At 44.4% G+C, this 21,687-nt stretch overlaps 2 protein-coding genes across 3 annotated transcripts in view; both read right to left on the bottom strand.

Annotated features, from left to right (window-relative positions):
- CLIP4 (CAP-Gly domain containing linker protein family member 4) overlaps positions 1 to 21,687 on the bottom strand; it is a 65,474-nt gene that overhangs the window by 17,719 nt on the left and 26,068 nt on the right. For both annotated transcript variants that reach the window (XM_073338632.2, XM_073338633.2), the window contains exons 8-10: positions 13,155 to 13,391; positions 8,644 to 8,779; positions 7,694 to 7,831 (exon numbers count right to left, since the gene is read on the bottom strand). In XM_073338632.2, the coding sequence (XP_073194733.1) occupies positions 7,694 to 7,831; positions 8,644 to 8,779; positions 13,155 to 13,391 (511 nt within the window). The remainder of the gene's footprint in view (positions 1 to 7,693; positions 7,832 to 8,643; positions 8,780 to 13,154; positions 13,392 to 21,687) is intronic.
- LOC144930425 (uncharacterized) lies at positions 15,909 to 17,625 on the bottom strand. The gene is made up of 2 exons (XM_078852252.1): positions 17,289 to 17,625; positions 15,909 to 16,929 (listed from the first exon to the last, which is right to left on the bottom strand). The coding sequence occupies exon 2, from the start codon at positions 16,838 to 16,840 to the stop codon at positions 16,265 to 16,267; it is 576 nt and encodes a 191-aa protein (XP_078708378.1). The 5' UTR covers positions 16,841 to 16,929; positions 17,289 to 17,625; the 3' UTR covers positions 15,909 to 16,264.

The following is a 21,687-nucleotide window of genomic DNA, read 5'->3' as shown; positions in this document are numbered from 1 at the left end:
GGTGCTTGTATATGGCTGCTTACTAACGTTTGGCAAGCTGCCTGTAAGGATTATCATAGTCTGGCAATAGAATTTAATAGGCTGCAACAGGAAAGGGACACACTGCGCAAGGAATGCCAGAATTTAGATACCAGAGTAAGAACACTGAATAGGGATATGGAACATCTTCAGAAAAGATTACTTCCCTTAATTGAGAAAGAAGGGATAGAACGAAGGGAAAAACTGGAGACTAAAACACGCAGTATCAACCGGGCTAAAGTTGAGACTGCTCTCTGGCTAGACCCTGAGGAATGGGATGGAGACATTTGGGATTCAGCAAATGAGTCCCCCTCCTCTGAGGAGGAAGGTCCCTCTGTAAAATTAAGACCAGCTATCACACATCACAAATCAGAAGAACATGAGGAAAATTTGAGTGGGGCAGAGCTGGATGAAGAAGGGGATGACAATTATCCATCCACCTCTTCAAAAACAAAGAAGGGAGGTAAAAAGGGAAAAGGGAGTAAAGCTCCAACACACTTTACCAAAATTACCACCCGCCAATATACTCCCATGGAGTTAAAAACAATCCAGGGAGATTTTGCTAAAAAGCCTGAGGAAGGTATAATAGAGTGGCTGGTCCGCCTCTGGGACACTGGGGGTGGATATATACGCCTGACAGCCCAAGAAACTGAGCGCCTTAACTTAGGTGCAGGAATATTCCTGGAACACTCAGAGGGGAACACCCCTAAAACACTTTGGTCTCTGGCTTGTCGATGGGCAAGAGGTATTTACCCAGCAGACCGAGATGAACCCACAGTAATGCACTGGACCAACATAGATGAGGTAAAAACAGCTCTATTAACTGTGGCTGTTATTAGCATGCTTGGCCAAAACCCTCAAGAGTTAGCCTATGAAAGCCCATGGGAGGGTCAGGTAGATGTAGATGATCTCAGACCCCTGCTTAAGGGAGTTCCGAGTAACCACAGGGCTATGGCACTGTCCCTTAGATCAGAAGCTGCAGCACATAACAGTACCTTTCGGGCACTGCTAAACCTTCTGGTGTCATACTTTAGAGAATTCGGAGACATCAGAGCACTGACAGGCAAAGCTAAGATGCGTTCCCTTCAGGGAAACAAGGGGGCACCATCTAAAGGACATAAAAACAAGCGAGAGCCAAGTTGTGGAGACAATGTCTGGCTTTAGGTTATCCCAGAGATGTGATAAATGGACTGCCCACAGAGCGGCTAAAATTATTCACCACCTTTAAAAGAGCTGACTGGGAGACAACTAATGCTACTCCCAGTGCACCTCTGCAGCTCTCTCCTCTTTCCCCACCTGCAGACACCCGGTATACTCCATTGCTGCAGCAACTACAAGAGTTACCAGAGCAGGGAAACTAGCTTGCGGGGGCCAATCTCCTCTCCTAATAAACCAGCTTAAATCCAAAGAGGAGAAAACAACAGCAAAAGACCCCCGGATACATGTAACTGTAAATGACAAACACATTATTCCTTTCTTAATGGACACAGGGGCTCAAAGGTCCATGATTAAGCGAGAAAGTTTTCAGGGCTCGCCACCTACTGGCGGAAAACAGGTACTTGTTACAGGGGTAAATGGCAGTACCATAACTTACCCATTAGTTAAGATAAAACTGGATATCCCATTGCAACCCCACCATCAGCCCCGAAAATATGAGGTGATTTTGGGCAATGCCAACATACTGGGCATGGATGTTTTAAGAGGAAAGAAGGGAAGGATTAATGGGGAAAGATGGGCTTTTGGAGTCAGTTCTGTTCCTCATGCCACCCACCTGGAAGAGGAAAGCCCTCCCCACTATTCTGTAAACTTACTTAGCAGCGCGCCTGCTCTCCCGCCCTCAACAGTAACAAACACAAAGCAGTATAATGTCCCAGCTGAGGCCATAAGCCCTGTTACTGACCTGATCAAAGATTTGGAACAGCGAGGAATTTTAATTCGTACCCACTCTCGCTTTAATTCTCCTGTGTGGCCCATCAAGAAACCAAATGGCAAATGGAGACTCACTATAGACTATAGGAAGCTAAACAGTAACACTGGACCATTAACTGCAGCAGTCCCTAGCATAACAGATATTGTAAACACCATACAAACCTGGGATAAACCCTGGCTAGCAGTATTAGATGTAAAGGACATGTTCTTCATGGTCCCTTTGCAACCAGCTGACCAGGAAAGATTTGCTTTTACTTGGAAAGGTGTACAATACACTTTTACCCGAATGCCACAAGGGTTTAAACACTCACCCACTATTTGCCATGGGGCACTGGCAAAGGTCCTAGATGACCTTATACTGCCACACAATGTACAAACTGTGCAATACATTGATGACATCTTAATAGGTGGGAAAACCTCAGAAGAGGTACAGGAGGCTATGAATCAAATCAAAGGAGCACTAGAAGCCCTTAATTTAGAGTTACCAGCTGAGAAATGCCAAGGTCCCTCCCAAGAGATAAAATTCTTAGGTACTGTATGGATGGGAGGTAGGAGGTCTGTGTCTAATGACACTGTGCAAGAGCTAAATCAGGCACCCTCCCCTGAAAGTAAAGATCAATTGAGACAGATTTTGGGAACCCTGGGGTTTTGGAGAAAACATGTACCTGGCTTTGCCATTATAGCCAGACCATTGTACAATTTGTTAAAGAAAAGTGCTGCCTGGGAATGGGCTCCTGCCCATGAGGAAGCCCTCAGACAACTGATAGGGGAGATACACACCTATCAGGCTCTGGGTCCCATACATCCTGAAGCCCCATTCCATTTGTACCTAACTGTGGGAGCCACTGGAATGTCTTATGCTCTCTGGCAAGAAAGTGACACTGCTCCCAGACGACCAATTCAGTTTGGTTCCAAGTCATGGCAAGGGTCACAGGCTAACTACACGCCTTATGAGAAGGTGCTTCTGGCAGCTTACACAGCCTTGAGAGAAACTGAGGAATTAACTCAGGATAAGGACATCACAATTCACACTCCTCTTCCAATCATTAAACCTATATTGGAAGGGAAAGAGTTACCACCTGGTGTAGCACAAAAGATGACTATCCAAAGATGGGCACTTTACATACACCACAGGGTAGGGAGTGCAGACACTGCACAAAACCCCACTATGATTCAGGAATCCCTATGGAAAGTAGGAATGCCTGATGAATACCGCCTGCCTCCACAGCAGTCTCCCATTAAGGATGCTGCCCCATTTGATCCTTCTAAGCCTGAGGGAGTATGGTTCACTGATGGCAGTGCCAGGCTGGTAAAAGGAAAATGGAAGGGAAAAGCTGCAGCAGTGCCTGCAGACACCTCTGCAGCACCCCTAACTGCTGAAATTGATGGGTCAGCACAACTTGCAGAATTGGCTGCAATTAAACTGGCCTGTGAAGCAGGAGCCACCGCAGTATATACGGACTCCTATGCAGTATGGGCAGGTGCCACTCAGTGGATCACTAACTGGAAAAATAACCACTGGGAAATAGGAGGTAAACCAGTCTGGGGACTGGAATACTGGAAGTGGTTATATCAGCATGCCCTGCAACAACCCCTGTCTATAGGACATGTCTCAGCTCATCAGAAGAATAATACCCCAGCTGCACAGTTAAACAATTTAGCTGATGCAGCTGCCCAGCTCTTTACCACACAAGTAGAATGGGAACGCTTATATTCATGGTTACATGATAATTTAGGACACACAGGAAGTGATGAGTTAGTGCGGCAAGCACATATCAGGGGGTGGCCTATCACCCACAGACAGGCTAGAGACCTGGTACAAGCCTGCACTATTTGTGCTGAGACTAGAAAACATATAGGAGAAGGACAAAGGTTTGCCAGGCTAAGAGATGGAAAAACACTATGGGCAACCTGGCAGGTCGACTATGTCGGACCACTGCCCACTACAAGGCAGAGGTGGAAATACATCTTGACTGGAGTAGAAATTGTTTCAGGGATTGGTTTTGCATATCCAACCCGATTGGCAACAGGGTTGTCCACAGTTATGGGACTAAACCGCTTAACAGCAATTGTCCCAATGCCTCAAGAAATCCAATCAGATAATGGTTCGCATTTTAAGAATAAACTTGTAAGGGAATGGACCCTTAACCATGGAGTCCAATGGACCTTCCACCTTCCATATCGACCTCAATCTAATGGCATGGTCGAGCGCTGGAATGGGTTGCTAAAGAATCATTTGAAGCCTACTGATGGCACATGGGGAGACAGACTGGACGAAGTGGTGCAGAGATTAAACAACAGACAGACTCCTACAGGAAGTCCAATCAGCAGGGGATTCTTCCCTACAGGGAAATCTATCTCCCCTGCCAGAACACCACTGCACAGTTCCAAGTATGCTCCCGGAGATACTGTTGTGATTAAACACCCAGCCCTGGGAACCTTTACCTGCGTTTTGCACGCCTATAAAGAGAAAGGTGTATGGAGTGCCTTAAATGCTGATAAAAGGCTAATAACCATTACAGAGGCTTGGATCACATCCAAGACCGGCTGACCATGTGATTTATTGCAGGAATGGTCCCATCGTTCCGAGCAACCTGCCAGCTAACCTGTCAGCAAAATGGATCATGCAGCAGACCTGTTTGATCACTAGAGACTACTATGGACTGTTGATATATTTGCCATTACTTATAATAGCAGGTGTAATTTTTGCTTTTGGTTTTAAAATAAGTTTTTTAGCTAGAACACGACCCACCAGAGATATGTTCCTGCAAGCCCTCATGATCCTTCTGTTGGCTCCAGTCACCTTGGCAATACCAGAACATCCTCTTCGGGGAGCAATCCAAACCATCGCCTCAGCTGCTGGTGCTACCAATTGCTGGATGTGCACCTTGCTAGATTCAACCAATGGACTGGGACTTGAATTGGTACCACTACATGCAGTGGCTGAGAATGGACAAACCTCATGGATGCAATGGTTAGCTCAACACTTGGGATTCTCCCTCTCCCCGTTTTACATTCGGTTGTGAAAACTGTTTTAACCATTTTAATTATTGTAATTGTTTTTTGTGTAACTTTATGTATTATGAAGCGTTTGATTCAAACTACTCTTTCCTCCACGCAAATCAGATACCTAGAGCTAAAAAGGGATCCTAACCAATTCCGCGAACCCTCATCCTCTAATTTGGTTGTTGGGTATTTCTATATTTCCCCAAGGAGGGCAAGAGGTGCTGGCATCACCGCCACCTTGCAATCTGGGATGTAGTCTGGTGCATCAGGGGGTGGAATGTAGCCAGACAGCCAGCCCCCCCTCTCAGACCAGCATTGCTGGAAACACAGGAGGAAACAGGAACAGGGCACTTAACATATATTCCAGCACAGCCTTTGAAGCTGTGAAAGCACAGGTGTGCTGCTACAATGTGCCTCTGGGAACAGATACAACGATTAAGCTCACAGCAGGCAGAGGCCCTGTGACAGACATGGCTCTTAGCCCCTACTAAATAGCGTGATGCACACACACCAACATCCTAGTTGGGAAAATATTTACCCTGATAAAAGAAATGTCCAGTAGTCGACACTTATTGTTTCTCTCCTTTGCAAGTGTAAACTACTCTTGCGAAAGCTGGCGTCACCCCGACAGACCAGCCTCAATTTGGCATAAGAAAGGAGAAAGAGAATAAAGGAGTACAGAGGTATAAGTAGGGGACCTACAGCACCATGATTTTTGAGTGCTTTTCACTATCTATCTGCTGGTCAGATAAGTGACAGCCTCCCAAGGCTTCTGCAGCTAAGAGGGTCCCTACGCCTTGTCCCTTATTCGTCTTTCCGCGGAATTGAGTGACCGATCCTGGCTTGGCACCGCTGGAATCGAGAGATGCAAGGAGGGTAAGAAGCACCCACACCTGATCTCCTATCTTTAGTGTACACATATTTTGAAATAGAGCTCTATACTTTGTTTTCTTTCTTTGGGATTGTGGCTTCAGTTTTGTAACTTGTTTGTGTGTGTAACATCTCTACATTTAAATAAGTAGGCACTAGCAATTTTGTAACCACATGATTAGAATCTAGCTTAATAAATTTTGGTAACCATTTATGCATAAGCCTGACTTGTTTTCTCTGGTTTACTGTAAAGCAGCCAACACAATTAAAGAACCTCAGCCGTTTTGGCTCTAAAGCCTGGCCATTAGGTGAGAGTACTAAGAGCCTAGCGTTGAGTTGTGCCGCCTCCACGGGGCAAACTCTTGGGGCACCTGTCAGTCAATCCTGGCTGCCCGCTGCGAAGGAGCTCTGAGCTCTAGCAGTTAAAGTCACGGGTGGTTAGGACCTTGGGGCATCCGTCAGCCTAGCCCGGGCTGCCCGCCGCGAAGGGACAGTGCGTCCTAGCGGTTAAAGTCACGGATGGTATAAACGGGCATAGCTGGCACCTCACCAAACATCCTTGGCCGTCGGCTAACAGTTTTAGAGGATTTTAATAATTTTGTAGGAATATATTTATACCCCTCCACCTGTAAAGTCATGCTGCTTTACTATTAAGGGTCCAACTGGGCAGGACTGAGAGAGAGAGGAAATTATAGAACAATCCATTTAATAGCATTATTTTTACATCATTTAATCAAGATCAGGGCCCATTTGTATATGCTAGGCACTGTACAAACACGTAAGAGAGTCCCTGCCCCAAGAGCTTAGAAGCTAAATTGACAAGAAAGGCAAAGGGTGGAGGAAAAGGAATATTATCTTGACTTTACAGATGGGGACCTGAAGCACAGAGAGAGTAAGTTATTTGCCTAAACTAAGGTCACACAGGAAGTCTGTGGCAGAGCCAGGAATTAAACCCAGATCTCCTAAGCCCCCACCCATGGACTTAAACACAAGAATATCTCTCCCTTCCAGATGTGTTCTTTGTTTCTCAGGTGAACGAATTCATTGCCTTGACACATAATGTAGTTATTAAAATAGCTTCTAATTATTTTTGCCAGAAGGGTTTTTATTGAAGAAATTGTGTTAATACTTTTTACAATATTTTAATACTTATATACAGCTGTATATACACTAGCATATAAATGTGTTTTCCTCGACAGTTTGACAGCCTGCTGGTCAAGTCAAATAAAATCCACATAATTAAAGCAAAGCAATTTTAGACATTTTCAGAGATCATCTCCAATCAGAAACAGCTTTAAAAGCTTCAGAGCGTGTGCTATGGTAAGCCTTTCCCAAACAGTATGTCAATATGTAATGTTAGATCCCCTTAGTATATTATACCACCAAAGTGACCATTAACTGAGAACAGAACCTTTAGTCACTTTACAGCTTCCCCTGGCTCAGCCCTAGAAAAAGACATAACAATTGTCTTACCAGAATTGGGCAACGGTATAACTAGTCCCATATCTTACCTTCCAGCAATCAATGTTACATAATGCTGCAGGGGACTGTAAAAAGGCATAACACACCAGTGCTATAGTACAATGACATACCAAATGGTAGAACATTAATTTTTACTGTGATTGAGCCATAGGGCCTGATCCTGAGCAATAAGCACCTGCAGTTTAAACTACTTCAATGCGAGTGACAGATGCTCAACACCTCTCAGCACCAACAACTTCAGTTAATGAGAAGGCATAATTAATAAATGCCATACTACTTTCTTATCCCAAGAGGATGAATTAACTACAAGCTAGGATTTTAACATAAAGATATGCAAAATTACTGTCTGATTTTTGGAGATACTAGCTTTATAAAAAAAATTATTTACCAGTATTCACTTTTGAAGTTATATGCGTTACATCGATTTTCTTGGACTTGACCAAAGTAGATCGTGTGGAAGGACTTCTGACAAAATTCTTCTTGTGATCTGAAGCCTTACTTATTTTAGAAAGAGGTGCAAAGATACCTAGAGAATTAAAAAAAAAGACATGCATCTCTTTCTGTATGCAATATGTAAAACAAGAGAAGCAGTAGTGCAAAAAAAAAAATCTAGCTATTCTCTCTTAGATTACTCTGTTTAACATAGTACCTCAGTGCCTCAATCATTAATGGATTGTTATACTCACACCTGGTGAGGTAGGGAAGTACTATTCCTATTTTATAGATGGGAAAATCATTTGCTCTATCCTGTGCCTCAGTGCTCTGCCCAGCATCACACAGAATGCTTGTGGCTGATCTGGAAACTGAGACAGATCATCCCTCAGCACAAACTCCTGCATCATCCCACAGGTGGAAATGAAATGCCAAGCAAATTTACAACACACACACACCTCAATTTGACAAACAAAGAAAAGAGACTACATCACATTCCTTTGAGGGTTATGCTGGAGAGAAATTTTAAGAAGGGCATAACTGTATGAATGCTCAAACAAATCTCTTTCAAAGTGGAAAGCCAGGTAAGCTATGAGAGAAAATGTCAAATAGAAACGAAACAATTACAATATGGCTGTGAGAAAAGCAAATAACCAATGAAGATGGCAAAACTGGAAAGATACTACACTGCAGTTTCAAGGAAGTAATCAGAAGTGACTTCTTTTGCAACACTTAGAACTGATAAAGTTAGGACCAATTAAAGGAATTTACAAAATAGAAAAATCTGGGACAAATAATTTGTATTTTTCGACCCAAAGATGCCTCATCTAATCAAACCAATGTTTTTCTTTTTTTTTAATTAAGGTTTCAAAGTATCTCTAAAACATCTAGAAAATAAAGTTATACCACATCTTGGTGCACACTTGAAGTACTGGACTTTTCCAACACTTCCGTCATTCTTTCCTTCTGGTTCATCCAGTTCTACACCAGCCCATTGCCCGCTGGCAAATTCTGTTGTGCCACAAAACCTTAATGTACCAACCTAAAGAAAAGAATCAACACAGAATGACTTTGTGAATAATAAATAAATACCATTTCCATTAGATACTATGTAAGATAGTAAGTCATCTCCAGATCCATTATCACTATACACACTGACTGATTTAGTTGGGGATTGGTCCTGCTTTGAGCAGGGGGTTGGACTAGATGACCTCCTGAGGTCCCTTCCAAACCCTGGTATTCTATGATTGCCACTTTCACATTCCTTTGCGTTCCTTGAGGGCAGAGATCCTTTTCCTTCAAGAATGCCAGCCAGTGAGTGTTGTAAGATATAAGAGACAGGACTAAGTCACCTCAGATTGAACAAAAGCAGTATTTATTGGCAGTTATCACAACAGAAATGAGTCACAGACAACATGTACCATTAGACAATGACATCACTTCAGCAAAATACTGCAGTGCACGTCTTACTAAGCAGGGTTCATTCATTTTGACTTCAAAGGGTAACCCACCTGCTTAAAGTTAGGCACATGCTTAAGTATCCTGAAGAATACAGGCCTCTACCGAATGAGGGAGGGAGATTATAAAATAAAACAAACCACCACATTCAGACTACCCCTAAAATTTAAAGATAAGCTGCAAAGGAATTTATTTTCAAAGAGTCCATGACCTTTATTCCTTCTTGCTGATGCAAAAAAAAAAAAAAAAAAGCCTAAAAAATTGTTTTGGTTTTGAATCTAGATCCTGCTTTTTTTTAAAAAAAGGATCAGGAGCATTGAGACCGTCTTCTTTGATTTTGCCAGTGGACTTCTTCTGGTCTCAGCAGATGTGTATTACAAGCCCACAAGCCTTACTTTAAGGGGCAGGGCGCTGACTCATCAACAAAGATGTCCTTTCTCCCAACAGTTTTAGATGGCGGATTTAAATCAGTTTTAAAACTTACGGTTTTTTAATTAGTCTTACTAAAAATAAAAAAATCTCCCTCTTTCAATTACTCAGCTTTCAATCTTTTGTGTTGCTAGTTTATCACTATAATTTCAAGGGCAGATAAGGCATTGGGGTGGAGGGGAAGGGAGTGTTAACATTAGAAATTCAGCAAACAGAAGCCTCCCCACTCCCCCTTTTAAAAAATGTATTTAAACAGAACTGTTCAGACTAACCTTCTTTATATATCAGAAAGCAGCAAGAAAGGGAGAGAGCCTCCTTCCTCTCTCCCCCCGTTTTACCTGTCCCCTTTAAGTTTGACTATTATAGGATTACTTAATCCAGAGGTCCCCAAACTGTGGGGCATGCTCCCCAAGAGGGATGAGGAGGAACGCTTGGGGAAGCGTGACTGAGGCCCAGGCCCACCCTCACGGGGAGGCGGGGAGGGAGCGACACACAGCAGCTGCCCCCCCTCCACACCTGCCCCCAGCTGTGGCCCCAGCCCCCTTACTCTTGTCCATGTCCCCCTCTCCCGGAGCCACAACCCCGCTCCCGGCCCCGGCTGCAAGCCTGACAGGGGCAAATGGGGGGTGTCATAAATATAAAGGGAAGGGTAAACCCCTTTAAAATCCCTCCTGGCCAGAGGAAAAATCCTCTCACCTGTAAAGGGTTAAGAAGCTAAAGGTAACCTTGCTGGCACCTGACCAAAATGACCAATGAGGAGACAAGATACTTACTTTCAAAAGCTGAGAGGAGGGAGAGAAACAAGGGGTCTGTGTCTGTCCGTATGCTGCTTTTGCCAGGGACAGAACAGGAATGGAGTCTTAGAACTTTTAGTAAGTAATCTAGCTAGGTATGTGTTAGATTATGATTTCTTTAAATGGCTGAGAAAAGAACTGTGCTGAATAGAATGACTATTCCTGTCTGTGTGTCTTTTTTGTAATTTAAGGTTTTGTCTAGAGGGGATTCTCTATGTTTTGAATCTAATTACCCTGTAAGGTATTTACCATCCTGACTTTACAGAGGTGATTCTTTTTTACTTCTATTAAAAGTCTTCTTGTAAGGAAACTGAATGCTTTTTCATTGTTCTAAGATCTAAGGGTTTGGGTCTGTGGTCACCTATGCAAATTGGTGAGGATTTTTACTAAACCTTCCCCAGGAAGTGGGGTACAAGGGTTGGGAGGATTTTGGGGGGAAAGACATGTCCAAACTATGTTTCCCAGTAAACCCAGTTAAAGTTTGGTGGTGGCAGTGGAAATTCCAAGGGCAAAGGGTAAAATTAATTTGTACCTTGGGAAAGTTTTAACCTAAGCTGGTAAAAGTAAGCTTAGGAGGTTTTCATGCAGGTCCCCACATCTGTACCCTAGAGTTAAGAGTGGGGAAGGAACCTTGACAGGGGGTGTGAGGTAGAAAGTTTGGGGACCACTGACAATCTATATCCACAAACTCTGGCCTCTGACAGCCTATTGGAGGTGCAGCACTTTAGTCGCATCTTTTCAGACTAAAGGGCTCCAAGTCTAGAAAACTCCATCCATATAGACAGTGAAAGTGTTACAGTTTACAGAACCATTGAATATTAGGGTTGGAAGGGACCTCAGGAGGTCATCTAGTCCAACCCCCTGCTCAAAGCAGGACCAATCCCCAACTAAATCATCCCAGACAGGGCTTTGTCAAGCCTGACCTTAAAAACTTCTAAGGAAGGAGATTTCACCAGCTCCCTAGGTAACGCATTCCAGTGTTTCACCACCCTCCTAGTGAAAAAGTTTTTCCTAATATCCAACCTACACCTCCCCCACTGCAACTTGAGACCATTACTCCTTGTTCTGTCATCTGCTACCACTGAGAACAGTCTAGAGCCATCCTCTTTGGAACCCCCTTTCAGACAGTTGAAAGCAGCTATCAAATCCCCCCTCATTCTTCTCTTCTGCAGACTAAACAATCCCAGTTCCCTCAGCCTCTCCTCATAAGTCATGTGTTCCAGTCCCCTAATCATTTTTGTTGCCCTCCGCTGGACGTTTTCCAATTTTTCCACATCCTTCTTCTAGTGTGGGGCCCAAAACTGGACACAGTACTCCAGATGAGGCCTCACCAGTGTCGAATAGAGGGGAACGATCACGTCCCTCGATCTGCTGGCAATGCCCCAATTTATACATCCCAAAATGCCATTGGCCTTCTTAGCAACAACAGCACACCATTGACTCATATCCAGCTTCTCGTGCACTGTAACCTCTAGGTCCTTTTCTGCAGAAGATGTTCAGTGCTCTGGTGCAATGTCAAAATAAAAACTAGCATTCTATGTATGTAACTGAAATAAGTACAAACTTCTTTCTTCTTGTTCTGAAGCTTTTACTGACTTGCAGCTCGAGCATTTTTGATGGCTGTTATTTTCTTCTTCGCTTTCATTGTGTAATAGTTTCTGGCTAAACAACTTTCATATGTTAATTCTCTTGTCAGAACAAGCAGTTTCTTGTATATATTTCAGTTACCATACCTTTTGTATAGCTAATGATTGTGTCACCTTTCCTGACCCAATTTCAGTAACATGTCAAATGCAAATTCAAAATGGAAGCTGCTTCATACATTGCGAGGGAAAGATTTTGAATTGAAAAGAACAAATTATAAATCTAAAGTTAATATCAGAAAAATCAAATATGCAAGTACTGTTGTCACAGGTGCATGAAAACCCAAATGCTGAATTCTGCTCTTATAAATAGATGTTTCAGCAAACTTTGCATGTGTGCTTATGGCAATCTTTAAAAACATCCTATTGCTTTTAAATCATTTCTAAGTCCTTGCTACCTACAAGAAGAGGAAAAAGTATATGACTTCATATATACCAATATAGCTACCAGCAGAACAACAAGTTTCCAAACTTATCTAGTTTAAAGCCATTAAAATTTGAGCTGCAGTTATTTAACTAAAGTACTACTCATTGCTCCTTAGATTATATTCCTACCTCTATAACACGGCAGTGTTTCATCAAAGGAGATGTTAGCTGCATTGCACCAATGAAATTAAACAACTAACCTGCTAAGTAGAATTAAATGTACCTTTTACCAGTTTCTGGAAATGGAAACTAGATTAATTCTAAGCAATATAAATTCCTGTCACAAGATCAGGATGGTATTTGTGAGCCCTGGCAGCATTTTGGATCCATACCCCATAAAGACTAAGACCCACTTATTTATTATGATGGACTGTTAAGGAAGGGTTTGCAGGTAAAAAAAAAAAAAAAAAGATTTTGCCTGCCAAAACCTGCTTTTCACAACAGTGAAAAAGTTTCACTACTACATAAGCTTTCAGCTTCTCATGAGGAGATTTTCCTTTCCACCTATTTTCCAGCAATGGAAATATTTTCGCATCTCTACTGTCATCCACATCTCATACCTTCCAGAAGTTATTTTACATTTACAAATAAGAAATCAGTTTCAAACATACTACAAATGCCCCATTCACAGGAGATTACTTGTGCAGTTTCAAATTTGCTCACGTACCTTTTGTCCTGCAATAACAACACGATCTCCTAGTTTCAAGCCAAGTGACATAAGCATGGCCTTGCCAGTGACATGATCATAGTTTGGAAGCATGGCCTTTGAGATGTCACATGACAGAGGCACTGCATCCAACAGCATCTGCTTGATTTCTTTTGCACTTGCTGCAGCATCTGCCATCTCCAATGGCATGTCTACCGGATCAGGAACCACGTCTGCTGGAATCTGTCCTTTATCATTCTATATAAACAAGGTAGAATAATTAAAAGACTTAACATAAAGACAGGCCAAAACTTGGCTGTGCAGAAGTAGAGTCCACGTATAAGATTTAAAATCCCCTTGCTACCATTTTTGTTGTTGTTGTTAGTAACCAGCAGGCAAAATTTTCAAACATGCATATATAAAAATATTAAATAGGCATTTGACTGAGACAAAATACAGCATTTTAAAGTGCATGTTATGAAGGACTAAGAAAATAGACTGCAATGATGTTCTGAAAGTTTCCACGCCATCGCTGGCACACGAACTAAGGATTCTCCAGGTGGCCTTAATACAATTGATATTTGCTCGTTAAAAAAGTAGTATATCGTATACAGTCCCTGGAACTAGTTGACCAAAAGCAGCCCACTAAAAAGCTACTAGCTGGCAATGGCTTTCCATCATTACCAACTTGCACCAAATCTGATATGGTGAGCCAAACCATGGTCTATGCTACAATTTTTGACGAGGTTTTTAACTAGGTTGTGATATGCTTGGCTCGAACATGGCTCGTGTCTCCTCACAACATCGGATGCCTAGTATTTGGTTCGTAACTAAGGAGCTAGCAAGGCTTCATTCTCAGTGGTTAAGTTGCCCACATAGTTGTAGCCCAGTTACCTGGTCCTCCTGTCTCTCAGTTATGTGCTGGTGCATCCCAAAGCACACTGTCCACGTGCTGCATGCATGCAGCCTGGAAACTTTATTTCAAAGCAATATGAAAAGGCTACCTAGACTTTCCTAGAAGGTAGGATACAAAGACTGTTTGGTAGCTACAGCAGACACCAACAAGGTAGCCATGGCTGTATGTGAAAACAGTTGCCCCATGGACAATTTAGCTATGCTTGTGGTAATCCAGGTCAGATTATTATTTAGCATTTATATTATGCGAGCATCTAAAGGATACCAGGTTGAGATCCAGGTTGAGACTCACTGTAAAAAGCATGATAAATGACAGTCCCTGCCCCAAAGTGCAAATGAGAGCATCATGAACTGGCTTCAAATACATGGCTGTACTTTAGTATTGACAGGCCTTAGAATACAGGACGTTCTATGCATGGAAAAACATTGATGCTCTTAGTCTAGTTCCAAATGGACAATGAAATCTAAGGGCTGGGCTACATTTGCAGCTGTAGAGCGCTTTGAGTTAAACCAGCCTTTGGAGAGCGCAGTAAGGAAAGCGCTGCCGTCTGTCCACACTGACAGCTACAAGTGCACTGCTGTGGCCACATTCGCGGCACTTGCAGCAGCATTAGGAGCGGTGCATGATGGGCAGCTATCCCACAGAGCACCTCTTCCCATTCTGGCACTGTGGCTTGTGGGAAGGGGGTGGGGTGCGGGGCATTCTGGATCCTGCCCCAACGCCCCGTGATGCATCGCTTCGCATCCCAACAATCCCTGTGTTTCCGTCCACATTTGGCGCCATCTTTCAACGGTTTCTGTGCGGTGCACTCTGTCTTCCCTTTCTGTCTGTGGGAATGGAGCCCGAACTGCTGAGGAGGATGCTGACGAGTCTCACCAGCACGTCACGTTTGGCAGTCGAGTTATTCCTTATGATCCAAAGTGACAGTGAGGAGTCGGACGAGGATATTGAGTCGTGTAACGCATATGACATAAAATTGCTTGTCTCATTCACGGACATGCTCTCCACCGTGGAACGCCGCTTTTGGGCTCGGGAAACAAGCACTGAGTGGTGGGATCACATCGTTCTGCAAGTCTGGGATGATGAGCAGTGGCTGCAGAACTTTCGGATGAGAAAAGCCACTTTCATGGGACTGTGTGATGAGCTCGCCCCCACCCTGCGGCGCAAGGACACAAGATTGAGAGCTGCCCTGACGGTGGAGAAGTGGGTGGCTATTGCAATCTGGAAGCTGGCAACTCCAGACAGCTACCGATTGGTCACTAACCATTTTGGAGTGGGAAAGTCAACCGCTGGAATTGTGTTGATGCAAGTTTACAGGGCCATTAATCTCATCCTGCTCAGAAGAACCGTGACTCCGGGTAACGTGCATGACCTTGTGGCTGGCTTTCAACAAATGGGTTTCCCTAACTGCGGAGGGGCGATAGATGGGACGCATGTTCCTATTCTGGCACCAGACCACCTAGCCTCCGAGTAGGTTAATTGGAAGGGGTATTTCTCCATGGTTCTCCAGGAGCTTGTGGATCACCCTAGGCGTTTCACTGACATTAACGCAGGCTGGCCCGGAAAGGTGCATGACACACGCATCTTTCGGAACACTGGACTGTTCAGGAAGCTGCAAGCCGGGACTTTTTTCCCAGACCAGAGGATCACCATAGGGGAAGCCGAAATGCCCATTGTGATCCTTGGAGACCCCGCTTACCCCTTAATGCCGTGGCTCATGAAACCCTACACAGGGATCCTGGTCAGCAGCCAGGAAAGGTTCAACTACAGTCTCAGCCAGTGCCGAATGACTGTCGAGCATGCTTTTGGCCGTTTGAAGGGCCACTGGCGCTCTCTTTATGGAAAGCTGGACTTGGCCAAAGGTAGCATCCCCACGGTTATATCCACGTGCTGTACCTTCCAAAATATTTGTGAAGGGAAGGGTGAAAGCTTCACTCAGGCATGGGCCTCGGAGGTTCAACACCTGGAGGCTGAATTTGTACAGCCAGAGAGCAGTGCTATTAGAGGGGCCCAGCGTGGGGCTGCAAGGATTAGGGATGCCTTGAGGGAGCAATCTGAGGCTGAAAGCCACCAGTTATGTCTGTTGCTCTGCACGGGAGTTAAGTGCAGTGGCTGTGTTTGGTACACTGAATTGTAGTGCTTTTTGCTTTCCTGGGCTAAGGTATATTTTGCTTTATGCACTAATAAAGTATGTTTTCAAAGTGAAAAACTCCATTTATTGCAAAGAAAATTCATTTCTTGAAATAAAAACAAAGTAACACAGCAATACCACAATGGCAAGGGGGTGGGGTGGGGACCGGTTCACCCACAGACTTGAATATGTCCTGATTTCATACTCTGGAATCCTGTCTGGAGTGCTGTGCACTGAGTGCTGCACTTCAGGATGGCTATAAGGCATGTTGAGGGGGGTTGAGTGCAGTGGATAAGGGTCGTAGTTTTCATGGGTGGATGGTGAAGCTAGGGGTGTAGGAGGCAGCTGGGAGCAGTAAGAACCCAGATGTGGGGCAAAGTGGGTTGGAGGGGATATGGGGGCACAAGGGAAAGAGTTTTGGGACAAGGGCTGCAGGGGGTGGCGAGCGTAGTTGTGCTCTGCCTGCATGGCGACGAGCGCCTGGATAGAGTCTGCTCGGCGCTCCATTATGCTGATCAGCCAATCTGTGCTTTGCTGCCGGAGCACCGCGTTTTGCTGCTGGCAATCCCCATTCTTCTGGCGGATCCTCCTTTCACTCTCCCTCCACTTCTGTGCCTTTCGATTCTCTTCCACAGACTGCTGCATCACTTCCTGCAGCATGTCTTCTTTGCTTTTACGGGGCCTCTTCCTGAGTGCTCTCAGTCTGTCGGCCAGTGATAACACCAGTGGCTGAGATCTCAAGGTTGCACCTATACAGGCAAAATGCAACACTTAACAGAGGAAGCATTGTACACACCAGACAGAGCAATGATTCCCCCGTACTTATGGAGGGCAATCACAGTCCATACAAAACCATACTTTGCCTGTCCCAAAGCGAGCGTACAGTATAGCACAATAGCCTGACTGGGACAAGAACCACGCTGGCTCTCCCAATAAACCTGTGCAGGTGCATTGCCCACGTTCTGTCTGAGACTTTTGAAGAGATCACTGATGCCGATTACCGTGATGTGATAGACCACATCAATGCGCTATTCTGCATCTAGGCATGCAAACATCCCAAACCCTCCTTGCCCAAAGAGCTTCCTTCCCGGAAAAAAAAGCCGCTTACCAGGAACCTCCTCTGGTGTTTGTCCTTCCCCAAGCACCGGCCGCCGTGATTGGCTGCCTTCCTCCTGGCTCGAGAAGAGCTCCTGGCTGCATGCATCTAGGGATTCCGGGGTGTCTCTCCCCGCCTCAGCACCCTTACTAGCATTTCCCTCATCCTCATCCTCCTCCACCTCCTCCTCCCCCCCCTTGCTGTGCTGGGCTCGGAAGTGTCCATGGTGGTCATTGGAGTAGAGGTGGGGTCGCCCCCAAGTATCGCGTCCAGCTCTTTGTAGAAACGGCAGGTCACGGGGGCAGCACCGGAGCAGCCGTTTGCCTCGTGGGCTTTGCGGTAGGCATTCCACAGCTCCTTCACTTTAACCCTGCACTGCACTGCACTGCGTCCCGGTCATGGCCCCTTTCCATCAGGGCCCTTGATATCTGCCCAAAGGTATCGTAATTCCTATGGCTGGAGCGCAGCTGGGACTGCACAGCTTCCTCCCCCCAAACACTGATGAGGTCCAGCACCTCGCCATTGCTCCATACTGGGGATCGCCTGATGCGTGGAGGCATGGTTGCCTGGAAGGACGCGATGAGAGCACTCCACGCCTGGCTGAGAAAACAGGAAGGGGATTTTCAAAATTCCCAGGAAATGTAAAGGGCAGGTCTGACAGTTGCTCACCTGAGAACAGGGCAGCAGAGTTCAAAAGTGATGACCAGAGTGGCTAGAACAGGCATTGTGGGACACTTCCGGAGGCCAATCAGAGCGCATTAGGAGTCCACGCTGGCGCCGTTGCGCTCCAGCAAGAGCGCAACAAACGTTATTCCTTCTGGGGAGGTGGAGTACCAGGAGCGCTCCAGCCGCGGAGTCAGAGCACTCTACGTGCCTTGCCAGCGTGGACGGGTCGGAAGGTGGAGAGCTCTTGGCAGCTTTATTGTGCTATAACGCTCAAGCGTAGCCAAGGCTTAAGTATACACACTATCAACTGATGGGGTATGAAGATTGACCCACTATGCAATTCTTAAGATGAGCAAATCAAAGAGCTTATGGAATTATTTTAAGATAATACAGCAGCTCTTTCATTTTCTCTCTTTAGTAACGTGGTCCAGGCACACCCATACTTTGCCACAGACCTATTGTTTTTAGCAGAACAGCTGTAGAAGGAAAACACGCAAGAGCTTGTGGTAGACCATTAACTATGATAGGTGTGGCCAAAATCTCTCCTTTTTTCCAGGGATCACGAGTTGAGGAGGTACCCATTAAACTGTTTTAAAGCCATACAATTGGAAGTATAAGGGCAAACAAGGCACTATTCTTAATGTACACATTGATAAATATATCAAATATACCAAAATCCCACACTAATATTTCCATAACTCTAAATCTTTTCTTTCTTAGGAGCCGCTGTAGCAGAAGCCACTCTGGTTTCCTTCAGGACAAAGTCAGAGTTACTAATCTGCAATATGGGAGATTCAGGTTCAGCAGCCACCACAAGACTCTTTCCCCATACGCGAGCGGCATTCAGATCTGTCAGAGAGACTGTGTTTGGGCTCATGTGATTAGGGCAAGACGATTAATACACAGCATTTGTGATGATCTTAGGTTGCATTCCTGTGTTTCTGAACAGAGGTACAGCTGTGTGATAATGGCTACTTTAGGGGACAAAGGAGCACTAAACAATAAAAAGACAGGCATACATACAGTAATGGGAAAATCTGAGGAATGTGACTAAACTGACCTTTAGACAGAACTGGATCTTGACAGAAATCTAAGGTTGGATACATAACAGATCACAGCTGCCCAAAAAGGAAAATCTTCCAAAATTAATTACCAACGATTTTCAGGCAGTACCACTCAATATAATACATTTTCAACTGACCAAAATCCAGGACTGGTTGTTACTTTTGTTTTTGTGTGTGTGTGTTTGGCTATTTTTCTTAAGTGTAACGAGACAAGGTAGGTCTGCTGGTGAGAGAGACAAACTTTTGAGCTTACACAGAGCTCTTCTTCAGGTCTGGTAAATGTATTCAGTGGGTATGTCTATGCTGCAATTACAAACCAATGGCTGGCCCGTGTCAGTTGACTCAGGCTCATGGGGCGCAGGCTAAGGGACTGTTCAATTATGGTGTAGTGTAGACATTGGGGCTCACAGTTACCCAAGCCCTGCAAGCCAAGTCAGGTGATACAGGCCAGCCATGGGTTTTTAATTGCTGTGTAGGCATATGCAGAGTGTCACCTTGTATTTAGCTGTGAAAGAGATTATTTAGCATAAGTAGTTATACACATCTCACAAATGACAGAGTAGCAGCCGTGTTAGTCTGTATCCGCAAAAAGAACAGGAGTACTTGTGGCACCTTTTTCCATCCCACCATCAACCTCAGCCTAGACCAGTCCACACAAGCAGTCCATTTCCTGGACACTACTGTGCTAATACGTGATGGTCACATAAACACCACCCTATACCGGAAACCTACTGACCACTATACTTACCTACATGCCTCCAGCTTTCATCCAGATCACACCACACGATCCATTGTCTACAGCCAAACTCTAAGATACAACCGCATTTGCTCCAACCCCTCAGACAGAGACAAACACCTACAAGATCTCTATCAAGCATTCTTAAAACTGCAATACCCACCTGATGAAGTGAAAAAACAGATTGACAGAGCCAGAAGAGTACCCAGAAGTCACCTACTAGATGATCATAATGGTCCCTTCTGACCTAAATATCTATGAATCTATGAATCTACTACAGGACAGGCCCAACAAAGAAAATAACAGAACACCACTAGCCGTCACCTTCAGCCCCCAACTAAAACCTCTTCAGATCTACAACCTATCCTGAAAGATGATCCCTCACTCTCACAGATCTTGGGAGACAGACCAGTCCTCGCTTACAGACAGCCCCTGCAACCTGAAGCAAATACTCTCCAGCAACCACACAACAAAAACATTAACCCAGGAACCTATCCTTGCAACAAAGCCCGATGCCAACTCTGTCCACATATCTATTCAAGTGACACCATCGTAGTACCTAATCACATCAGCCATGCCATCAGCGGCTCATTCACCTTCACATCTACCAATGTGATATATGCCATCATGTGCCAGCAACGCCTCTCTGCCATGTACATTGGCCAAACCGGACAGTCTCTACGCAAAAGAATAAATGGACACAAATCTGACATCAGGAATCATAACATTTAAAAACCAGTAGGAGAACACTTCAGCCTCTCTGGTCACTCAGTAAAAGACTTAAAGGTGGCAATTTTGCAACAGAAAAGCTTCAAAAACAGACTCCAATGAGAAACTGCTGAACTGAAATTAATTTGCAAACTAGATACCATTAACTTGGGCTTGAATAGAGACTGGGAGTGGCTGGGTCATTACACAAATTGAATCTATTTCCCCATGTTAAGTATCCTCACACATTCAACTATCTGAAATGGGCTAACCTGATTATCATTACAGAAGTTTTTTTTCTCCTGCTGATAATAGATCATCTTAATTAATTAGCCTCTTAGAGATGGTATGTCAACTTCCACCTTTTCATGTTCTCTGTATGTATATATATATCTTCTTACTATATATGTTCCATTCTGTGCATCTGATGAAGTGGGCTGTAGCACACGAAAGCTTATGCTCAAATAAATTTGTTAGTCTCTAAGGTGCCACAAGTACTCCTGTTCTTTTTACATCTTACAAAGAACCTTTCAAGGGACCATTCAAGGTGAAGTGACCAGCTAACACCTCTCAAATCGTAGTGGGAAAGGAAGAAAAAGAAAAGCTGGGAGGAGAGGAGGTCATTATAGATTGTTGTAAAAAGCCATGAATTCAATGTATGTGTTTAGTTCATGATTTTTAGTATCTAGCAAAATTACAAATGTAAGCTCCCAGACTCATCCTTTGAAGGTGTTATGCAGGTTTCCAATGAGGACAGAGAATTCAGATAACCACACTCTCCAGCTTCCTCCCCGCCCTTTGTTTCCTCCCTATGACTGGAGAGGTGTTAACTGGACACTTCACCTTGAATGGTCCCTTGAAATATGTGTTAACTACTTATGCTAAACAATCTGTTCAGCCTTGTATTCAGAGTGTCACGCTAAATACACTTCCCAGACCTGAAGGAGAGCTCTGTGTAAGCTTGTCTCTCTCACCAACCACCTTGTCTTTCTTACATTCTGGGACCAACACGGCTACAACACCACTGCATACAAGTTTTCTTAAATGACAGTCAAATTAATCACTACACTCTCGAATGAACTCACACAGGAAAATCATAAAAGACAAAAAATCCCTAACACCTATGGACCACTTTTCACAAGCGATCACTGCATATCTGATCTTTCAGCACTATATCCTTGAAGAAAACTTGACAAATTTGCACCTTCAAAAGGCAAGCCAGGAAACTTAAATTCGT

The sequence above is a fragment of the Lepidochelys kempii genome, chromosome 3 (genome assembly GCF_965140285.1).
Source record: "Lepidochelys kempii isolate rLepKem1 chromosome 3, rLepKem1.hap1, whole genome shotgun sequence".
Classification (NCBI taxonomy): Eukaryota; Metazoa; Chordata; order Testudines; family Cheloniidae; genus Lepidochelys; species Lepidochelys kempii.
This window is presented reverse-complemented; position numbering and strand designations above follow the sequence as displayed.